The sequence below is a fragment of the Gavialis gangeticus genome, unplaced genomic scaffold (genome assembly GCF_001723915.1).
Source record: "Gavialis gangeticus isolate Ggan-Ray unplaced genomic scaffold, GavGan_comp1, whole genome shotgun sequence".
NCBI classification, from domain to species: Eukaryota; Metazoa; Chordata; order Crocodylia; family Gavialidae; genus Gavialis; species Gavialis gangeticus.
In genome coordinates this window covers 13470793-13481423 of record NW_017728980.1, presented here as the reverse complement: position 1 = coordinate 13481423, position 10631 = coordinate 13470793, and the positions used below count along the sequence as shown (strand labels likewise).

The window sequence follows — 10631 nt, the reverse complement described above, 5'->3', positions numbered from 1 at the left end:
CCCTCCCCACCCCCAGTCTTTCAACTCATAGTCTGACCAGTACACATGTTCTATCCTAGAAGTGGTGGCAAGGCAGAAGTGATCCTTGTGTATCCCCCTATCTTAATGAGGTGTGATTGATGCAAAGCTTGATTGGATTTTTAAAATATAGAAAGCATCAGATAAGCTGGTGCAGAACTGCAAACTATCTCTTACGAAAGACCATTCCCATTCAAAGGGGTGTAGGTTGTAGCCATGTTGGTCTAAGGACATGGGCAGACAAGGTTCTTTGGGAAATCTGGTATCTTTTTATTAGACTAACTCAAATAGTTGGAAAATTTTTTCTAGCAAGCTTTCGGGTATATGTACCCTTTATCAGGCTGAGGAAGCGTCTGCAGTTGGTGTGAGCTCTTCAAAGGCACTCTAAACCAAGTTGGTTCCTGGCGGGGCAGGTGGAGGCAGGGGTGAAGGAGCATTTTTATTGGCTCTCTCTTCTCGAGTCCCAGATCGGTTTCAAATGTACAGCCACTGATGTTTTAGACCGTTTTATAAACTATATCTTAAGTGGGAGGTGAAGGGGTAAGAGGCAAGGGTGGTGTGGAAATGTCTTCAAAAGGAACACTTCTCTTGCATTGATGTTTTATTCCTTAGGAATCTATTGGGTCAAAGACTGGTGAAGAATAATAGAAGCATGCTGAGATCCTGCTTCATAGCTGGAGGTTTAACTTATCGTCTTCAAATGTAAATATGTTAGAAACACATTCCTCTATTTAGAACTGGTTGACATCCACATACGAACTGAGAAAAGAGGCCCTTGTTACACTTGATGCTGTAAGCCGCACAAATGTTGATTCGCATAGTGCTAGCTTTGAGTCTTGCTTTTGCTTTCCACCTTTAGTAATGCTGGCATTGACCTCCTCACCCATTATTACAATGCTGAGTGTAACCAGGTAGAAAAGAGCATTTTATGCACTGTTTAGCTCTTGACCATCTCTTAATTTGTAATGTAATGCAGCACTAATATCAATTGGTAACCAAGTCAATAACATGTCAAATGAAATCTTTATTGATGGTAAGAAATAGTGAAACAACTTGGTGCATATTTTAAAGAGTTTTCATTTACCTGTTTACCAAAAACATGGCGTGAGAATTATAGATCTTATATTTCTCCTTATTGCTATTAAATATCCTCAAAACTGAATTTCAAGTTATAAATTTAAAGTTCTGCTCTCATTTAAACAACTCCATGAAAGTAAAAACAATTGGATTCTATTCTTTGTATATCTCAATTCGCTTACAGATGGAAATGCAAGTAGTGAAGCTCACCATACAACTGATGTGGATTGGTTTTTGTTTGTTTGTTTTAAACTTATATTAGTGATCACTTGTACCAAATGATTCTGTTTCATTTGTATTCTTCCTCCTCCTCCCACCATCCATCAGGTTCTGGAATCTGCTAGAGCCTTTATCTAATGTCCACCATAGATGGCGATACTTTTCCCACTACCTCAAGTGGACAGTGCATCTGGTAGGCAAATCTCATTTCTGACTTTAATAAAACTATCCAATACTACAAGATTCCATCATGCGTAAGGCACCGCTACTCCCTATACAAAAATTGAGAGGTGCACATAATGGTCTCTAAAATGCATATGATAAGATTCATCGTGAACTTTCCTTTAAGAAAGGTAGCTGAAATTGTAAAGTATATTACAGATCTCTAGAAATCCTAATTTCATAGGTCAGCTAAGGTTTTCTGTCCTTGAGCCTGTGAAATGGCTCCTGACATCCTTCATCTGGGACAGTTAAAATGCAAGCAACAAAAAAGATGGATAGAATAAAATTGAAAGTAACGAAAATAGTGTTAGTTTGAGTAAAAGGTGGGGTGAGAAAGGGGGAGACCTCCAGTTAACATTAAAACACTGAGGATTCATACAGAAACCAGGCAGCAAATATTAATCAACTTGTATAGCTAGTTTATGCAAATGATAGTATACAGTTATTTTAAATAGGCTTACTGATGTCGTTGGAGAGCTGATCATTTTTATTTGGACTCTTCCTTACTCTGGAGGAATATAAAAAAACAAAGCTAACAAATCCGGATATAGAAGAGCACTGCTGAGTTGATTAAGTTGTAAGACATTGAGCATCTCGTTCAAGCCTATTGAAGGAAGTTGGAAAATATTTCTACTTTTTATTTTCAAAGGAGTTTGGATCAGTTCTATGCACAATAGCTCCTGGAGCTTAATACCTGGATGAGGAATAAGACATGTGAATGGCAACAAAATTAAATGTAATAATAAAAATGACATTTTGAGTCTTCACTATTTGTGAACCTGATCCTATCACAATTACACACAAAAAAAACCTCCCATGTATTACAGTAGGGGGTACCTGCGAATCATCTATTCAATAACTCCTTCTGTGAGTTATAGGTTGCTCCAGATGTAGCAAACAAGGAAGTTTCATAGAAACCAGTTAATTCACAATCAGAATTTACAATAAAGTGACACTATATCTGAAACCAGGAATTAAGGTTCAGGGAAAGTAGTTACCAAATCTCTGAAATTTTCTATTGAAGAATTCAATATACATATATTATATATAATAATTTATCTTTCTAAACTGACTTTGTGATTAAATATTTAAATATGTATACAGTACATGAAAGAGACTTTTTCCCCCCCTAATGTATGATTCCTGGCAGTTTACAATTTTTAAAACTTTTGTTTCCTTTTCCAGACTAGTTACACTCTATTGTTGTATTCAAACTCTGATTGTATAAATAAAAAGCTTGGCCTTAGCTGAAAACACATGCTCAGTTATAGGATTTCTCTTTTTCTTTTAGGGAGTGCTATTGAAAATCTCTGACTTACTCCATTCTTGGAAAAATTTAAAGCTAAACTGGAGGGGAAAACTTGATAAACAATGGCAGCACTATGGCTCAGTCCTTAAGAGCTTGTAGCACCCAGAGACTTCCAACATTACAGTGGGCAGTCTGCACTTCTGAAAATCAAGTGTCTACCATAGTAGATGATCTTGCCCTGGCACTTTTGGGATTGTAAGCCAGTATTTTCAAAAGTAGGCACCAATGCAGAAATTACCTGTTTTCAAAGTGCAGAGCCCTTACAGCTGCTTTGTCAGTGGCAGCCAGGTGCTCAGCATCACTGATGAAAATTAGGTTGCTTTACATTGACTGGGGTATCTGACATTGGATGTCTCTCAGAACAAATTTGGCTTGAGGGTTTTTCCCTCTCCCCTACTATTAGCCTCTACTGAGGAGGTGTCTTCAGCAGTAGCTCAAGCTATGACAAATGCAAAGACTTTTACTGTCTGTTCTCTGCTGTTCTTCAGCAACGGCTGCCTCTCACCACCATGAGAGGGGGATAATGAGCCTTAGCAGCATTTCCCTAGAAGGCAATAAACAAACAAAACATTCAGTTCAATCTGCTGCAATATCATTTCCAATGCCAAATTTTTGAGTGCACTACTCTTCTGCTTGGCTTTGGATAAATACTGCAAGTAACAGGACTTTAGGACCCTCCCAGTACTGGGGTTATTTGTGTTCAGGCCAAGAGCAGGGGGGCTAGACCTAATGATCTTACGATGTCCCTTCCGGCCCTAAACTTCCGTGAATCTGTGACCCATTCAGAATGTGTGGCCTACTCCACAGTCTCTTGATGCCACTGAGCATCTTTCCCTTGAATTCAAATGGCCCTAGATCAAGTCGTAAGGTAACTGCTACCTTTTATGACCATCCAGCTAGGAAGCCTGCAGCTATGTAGCACAAACTGGTAATCATAACATACCTTTTTTATCAAACATCTATGAGCACGTGTTTAAAGTGGGAAGAAGCTCAGAAACTTCTTCTGGTAGGTCTGGAAAGGTCATTCCTCTCAGGCTGCTTGGCAAGCTGCAGCCCTGCAAAAAATGAAGGATTTCAAACAGTCAAGCGTTTTCCACAGGGCACAAGGGTCCTGATGAGGAATGCACAGGTCCTGACATGCAGGGCTGAGATTCCTCTCCTTTGGCAACATGCTTAGCAGAGTCTAACATGACAGCAGGGGCCAGCTTGAAATGAATTATTTTACTGTCATACAGTGTGGCTTCCTTTCCCCCCCGCCCCCCACTCATCTCAACAGCACAAATAAAAGGAGCACTTGGATAACCCTTGCAATGCTCTTACACCTAAATGTGCGGTGAATAACAACTCCATTGCTTTCAGCTTCTTGCTGGGCTCTTAGATTCCTGTACAGTCAGGAGACTCTTATCAGGCAAATTCTATCAATAAGGTAGCTGGAAAGAGGGTGGAAGAACTATCAATGCCGATGATCTGCTCAACCTTGGACAAGATGCCAATAAAAGCTTTGGTGAAATTGCAGCTTTACTGTCATTACTGACAGGAGTCCTGTTGGCTCTAACAGGGCAGGATTTTGCCCTTGGACTTCAACCCTGTGCATGGTTAAGGTCCTAAGTAGCTGTTGGCATTTTGTTGTTTATAAAGCTGTTAGGAGTAACTGAACTGCACAGCAGCAGGCAGGCAGGCCATAAAAGTCACTTAGTCAGCAGAGCTGACTTCTGATGCAAGTGCATAAGTTACTCTATGCTGGCCCCTTATCAGCACAAGAGCAGAACCACTGCTGGGATCAGTCTCTTCAACCTGTGCCCTGTGGTGACTGCTGATGCAGCACCTTAGCATCCTACTTTCTCATTAAAATGCTGTAAACCCCTCTAGCCACCCAGAATAGGGAAGGTGCAAAGGTGGCCCTTTGCCTCTCTTTAGCATAATCTCCTGCACCTGCTGAGGTCAGAGCCAGGAACCTCCACTGCCATGTTTGTATTCACTTCTAGCTTAAATCATGGTGTTTTCTTCATGGGATGTCAATTCTATAGTGGATGTAACACGATCATTCCCCAAACGGTATTACCTCTTGAGAAAAGTCCTGCCCCATGTGGCTGTGAGACTGCAGGAAAAGCATCAGCTCATGATTCTCTTGGGCTTTTAAATAGGAAGTTGTAGTTTGATAGGATTTCAGTATCTAGGAAAGAGGGAGACAAGATTCTTTGGGTAAATCCAATATATTTTACTAGACCAACTCAAATAGGAAAGAGGGAAGAATCTACAATTAAGCAAAACAAACAAATCTGGGGGCCTAACAAACAGGCGGAGGTCTTGGACTCACCTGCAGGCCATGGTCTGCACCCATTTGTAGTAAGCAGCTGATTCCCTCAAGAATTTGATCTCTGCGCAACTTGAGAAACCTCCTTGCATCGGTGGTGATGTCTTTTCTTTGGGCTTCCACCATTAACATAGTGTGAGCACGTGCTGCACAATGTAATGGGGTTAAACCTGAACATGAAGAAGCAGAGCAATGTCAACTGAAGGTTGAGGACCGAATACCTGACATAAGTCTATTGCTTGGTTATGTTGGCTTTATTAATATTGATCCTAACAAAATATGACATTCAGCTCGAGCCTTCATCCTGGGTACTTTAATGTCTGGAGTTTAAAATGATTCATCCTAGATTAAAGCCAGAATCTGGAGCCTTCAGTCATAGCTAAGGCTGCATCTCTTACCATAATGATCCGGTACGTTCACTTCCACTTGCAGGCCCCTTGCCTCACAGTTTCTCAGAACCTGAAATAAAGACACAGGCGGAACGTAAACTCTGGTTTGGGCACTGCCACAATACACAAGAACAATGAGTCTGAGGGACTTCATTTCATTGCTGGTGGCAATGTAACCATGTCACATCAACGTCAGTTTTCACATACAGAAAGACAGCTGTTTGGTGGGGGGCATTCACATGACTGTTCTAAGATGCGTGAATAAAGTCTGTGTATATGAGCGTATAATAAAAAGGAGTCTCTAGTTAAAGATCTGCTTACTTCCAAAACTCTCAAGTATCCATTCTCTGCACTGAGATGGAGTGGCGTTTTCCCCAAACTGTCCTGTTCATTGACATTAGCTCCCAGGGAAATCAGGTCACTGGCCATCAGGTGCTGGTTCTTTTCAACAGCTAGGTGTAAAGCAGTCTGAGAATAGGAGAGAGAATTCAGAGTACACGTTGGAAAGGCTTTATGGCAGTATTGGCTATAGGCTGGAGAACAGATGTGGAGTGAGCACCTCTGGCTGTGAGTGAGAAGTGAATTGTAATGGCTGCAGCAGGCAAAGCTCCTTGGTTCTAGTTCTACCTCTGCTTCTTATCTGCTTTTGTGCTCTTGTGTGAATCACTTCTCTTCACCTATATGTCTCATTTTTTCTTATCTGTAAAATCATGAAATGACTACTGAATTCAGTGGTGTGTTAAACATCTTAACTACTGCTTGGAAGGTGCTTTGAGAGCCTTGCCTGAGCTATGAAAGTGCCCAGTAACTTTTACAACATAGCAGCCTACCCGTTTTGCTGCGTCCTTCTCATCAATTTTGTTCAGACATGCGTATCTCCGTGCAAGTGCATAAACCAGTGCTCTCTTTCCCTGAGTGACAGCTTTGTGCAGCAGCCTGCAAGAGGATAGTTTTAAAAATATTAGACAAAGGTGGGAAAATGTTCTCAAATAATCAGAGGGAAGAAGGAATATGGCTGGGGGGTCCTTTTTGCTTTCGTAAACTAAAAGCATGCTAGTGTCTAACATTTGGGTTGGGCCAGCAGTTACTCAGCTACTCTGTACAAATTGAAGAGGGCACTGGCACATTCTGTAGTATCTGCAGACCAGTCTTACTGCACAAAGCAGGGTGTCTTGTAGGCTTCTAATTCCCTTCACCCTCCCCTTACCCCCCCCCCCACCATGAACACTGTACTATACTTCCCAGGGGTTCCCTCCAACTCTCCCCTGTGTGGGACTGTCTGTGTCCATCATCCCCCAACCTTCCCAACAGGGTCCCCATGCCCCAGGTGTATATGTACAACTCACAAGGGGGAAAAATCCTTAAACTCCAGCTGGAAAATAAAGTTTTGACCTCTGGGTGAAATTCATTCCATTACAGAGTTTGCCTCAGTACTGCGCCTATAATTGCAGCCCAGACTTTTAGTGCTTTTTCTAACCATGCCTCCATGATCAGTAGCTGCCTCTTCCTTGCATCTAACAGATCAGTCCTAGCACACACGTATGCTCATGTACATGCTTAGCCTACTGCCTTGCATGTTCTCTAGACATGCAGATTTCTGATTAAATGTTGCCCCTGTAAATTCCACTGATCTAGAGATCGATGAAGCTTTTCATTTTCTCAGCTGCAGAGTGTACTATGCACAAGTTTAAAAAATAAAATGAATCCAGATAACACTGCTGGAGATGTTATAGAATTAGCAGTGGGTGGCTAATGATAAAAGACTTACTGTAACAAGGGTACACTGTATACTCTATCATTTTGTTCAGGCACTCAGATTTGTTATTCTGCACAACACTTAGGTTTCCTTGTTAGATTTCATTTCATGTAGTGTTTCAATTTGTTGGGTTCAGATTTCTTTGACCCGTCTTGAAATGCAATCAAGAACTTAAGATTTTGGTCCTTGATTTAAAATCCAATGTCATTGCAGAACAACAAGAAAGATGGCAAGCAGGGAGGTTTAAAAGTCTGACACTTCCAGGGAAGAAATCCTACCTAATCTACATAACAAACAGCAACTCAGAACAGCTCACAGAGACACTCTCATGGACCCAGAGGGACAGATTTTCCATCTCGAGCCCCCTCTGTGCAAAAATGAAGCTTATTTCCTACCTATGGAGACTTTTTACCATCTTTAATTTTCCCAGAGCCTGATGAAGGGCATTTGATCCTGAAAGCTTGCAGAAAAAGAGATTTTTTTTTTTTTTGTGATTTTCTAGTTGGTCTAATAAAAGGTATCATTTCTGAACCACGAGTTATAGATTTTTGCATCAAGTACTTAAAGCATGTGAACCAGGATGGATCATGACTGTGCTGAAACTAAACCAGGATCACATTATGAGCTGATTCTAATATCAGTTTCAAATTGGCTATTTCATGAAGGGAACTCAAGGGTTTGGTTTTTTTCCTTTTGGCAATCAAATATTTGCTTGTTAAACACTTTACTGTAGCAAAACAGGAGCAGTAAAACACTGGCCTTCAATTCAGTTCCACTGAAGCTGCCACTCCCAGTTCTCTGGAAGTCTACTGTGTGTACAGTAGTTAATGTTATGTTTTGGTGTAATCTCCCCACTCTTTTTGTTTTATTACCAGCTAATAATAATAAAGACAATTATCTCCAGAATGTCTGCAGCTAAGAAAACAGCTTAATTGCACATCTCTTTTTTTTTTTAAGGAGTTTTGATTATATTTAATTCCCCCCACCCCCAAGTTTTTTCTGTATATGGCCCAACCTTCAGCCTTATCTGCATTCCCAATCTATCCTGATCTCAGTGGTTTAGCTATCTTTCTGCAGAGACCCCTCTGCAGGTAGGCAAGACTGCTCTCTGAACCAGTGGAACCTGATGCTGCTTGAAGACAAGGCAAATTATATGGATGCAAATGACCACTTATTGCAAGTCTCACTGTCATCCCATGACAGTAACAGCAGAAATGGGAACAAATTGCCAGTATAGACGAAGCCTTAGAATAGAAAAAGCAATTCATTTGCAGCAGAAAAAAAATCAGAGACCTGTTTCCATTTTCATCAGGTTCAAGCAACTTGTCCACTGGAATATTTCTCAGGAGATTCTCTTCCCAGTGGAGCTGGAACTGGAAGAAAGAGACAGCAGAAAGGTCCTGCCGTGAGAGGGCCCCCAAAGTTGACTTCAAATGTGTCACACAGTCTAGGGAGTTTGGACTAGTTCCCACAATCTTCTCTGGCCTTTGTCCAGGCAGGTTGTGGCAGAAATGCCTATCTTGTCCAGAAAGTCCCTGGAAGTTCCTCTGGGAATACTTGGCTGATGTAGCTTGCATCTGCCAGCTGCTCTCTTCCTTGCTTGGATTTGGGAGTGGTACTTCCGAGGACCTTGGGGGTTGCATTTTTGTATAATCATCCTCGTAATAATTCTCTGCCTGTCTGCTCAGTAGTGCATTACAACTGGGGAACAGCTGGCATGGCTGCAATTTTGTCAAGTCCTGGCAGCTTTCTGGAGGGCTACCAGCTAGTGAGGTGCTGCCTTCAGCTTCCCACCAAGCAGATGGCAGGTCTGGGAAGACTGTGAAGCAGGCTGGCTGAGGACTCAGGGACTCTAGCTTAGATTGGCTGCGGTTCAAATCTTCCTCCAGTACCTCCACCAGGATGTCGAGGTCCTCCAAGGCTTTTCGTGATTTCCCAGAACTGTTCTTGCTCTAAAACAGCAAAGGGAGCAGAGAAGAAAAATGCAGATAAGAGGTGTGCCGTTATGAACTACACTCTGTGATATGCCTGCAGAGTCTGGCAGTGCCAAGGGTGGTGTCACACATACCTGTTTGGGCTGTTTCTCTGTATAAGGGTGAGCTCTTCTTTTTTCTGTTGAGAAGAAGAAAACTGCTTTTGGTTATGGTCATGGAAGAAGAGAGCACAAATGATACTTATCCAAAATATTTCTCCCCATAGGAGATCTAGGTGAAGAGGTCAGAATGGCCCCTGAACTTTCATCTCACCCTTGCAGGCCCTACTGGAGATATAGCAGTACACATGCAGCCAAGAAGGATTTAGGAAAAGCTGAGAGCAGAAGCCTACTCTGTCAATCAGTGCATTTACACCAGTGGCTGCTCTGGCCCTATAACTTTAAGGGACTAAGGAGCCAGTGGAAGCATCTGAAAAGTGAAATGATGTGGCCCCATTTTGTGTGTGTGCGCGCGTGAATGATGGAGCATCTCTTTACCTGCTCTTCCTGAGCATCCTTTAGTTGCTTTTGTTTGTCGTTCGTCCTAAGAAAACAAAGTTTAAATGCTGTTGTCTCAAATGATGTATTAGTAGAAGAACATAACGTGCAAAATATGTGGCACGAGCAAAATGGTTCTGATAGAGCTTGTAGATGGTGGATATGTTTACACTGTGATCACTGGAGCTCTTATTATAGCCTTCCCCAAGTGATCTTCAAACTAGCAAGCCTAGGTACTAGTTCCAGCATAGGCTCAGGAATATGGAGCTGGGTAAAAATGAAGGGTTTTACCATGGGATGGGTTTTGCAGCCTATGCCCAGCTCTGTGTTGCTGCAGCTAGTGACACTAGAGCTCGCTAGCTTGGGAATGGGTAAATGAGCTGCAATGTAGACAGCCATCAAAACGATGGGCAGAGTATAGAACCAGCTGCCTGTTCTCAGTGAGAATGAGAACATTCCTTGTTGCCAAGCTCCTGGAAAGCTCCCAGGAGAGCCTCTGCTTTGGGAGGTTCAGCATGAAACTCCACATCTTGATCACCTTGCCAGGAGTGGGTCCATGAGCTGAAAGCAGCAACAGGTAGGTTACAGACTTCTGTGGCTGCTCTGAAGAGGATGCCTATTTGACTGGCCTGTAACACCTATGTCCATGCTGACTTTCCCATTTCCAAGGGATTCTTACCTTGGTGTCATTGGGGTCCATGCCTTTGGAAAGGCGAATCTTTCGCAGAAGTTCCCGCACGGGCAGTCTTACCCTCACACCTACATACTGCCTCTGAGGGGGGTCCGTGCTAAGCCCAGGGTCTAGAAAAACCAGAATATGGGACTTAAAGATTGCTACAAGGTAGTGAAATGCTACG

General features: G+C 42.3%; 1 protein-coding gene across 1 annotated transcript in view; it reads right to left on the bottom strand.

Moving 5' to 3' along the window:
- The window catches only part of LOC109291467 (NF-kappa-B inhibitor zeta-like), a 21844-nt gene that overhangs the window by 3155 nt on the left and 8058 nt on the right, over positions 1-10631 (bottom strand). The window contains 9 exon segments of the mRNA XM_019508523.1: positions 3789-3900; positions 4908-5018; positions 5163-5329; positions 5558-5618; positions 5870-6016; positions 6379-6484; positions 8598-9256; positions 9373-9416; positions 9775-9820. Of these exon segments, the coding sequence (XP_019364068.1) occupies positions 3789-3900; positions 4908-5018; positions 5163-5329; positions 5558-5618; positions 5870-6016; positions 6379-6484; positions 8598-9256; positions 9373-9416; positions 9775-9820 (1453 nt within the window).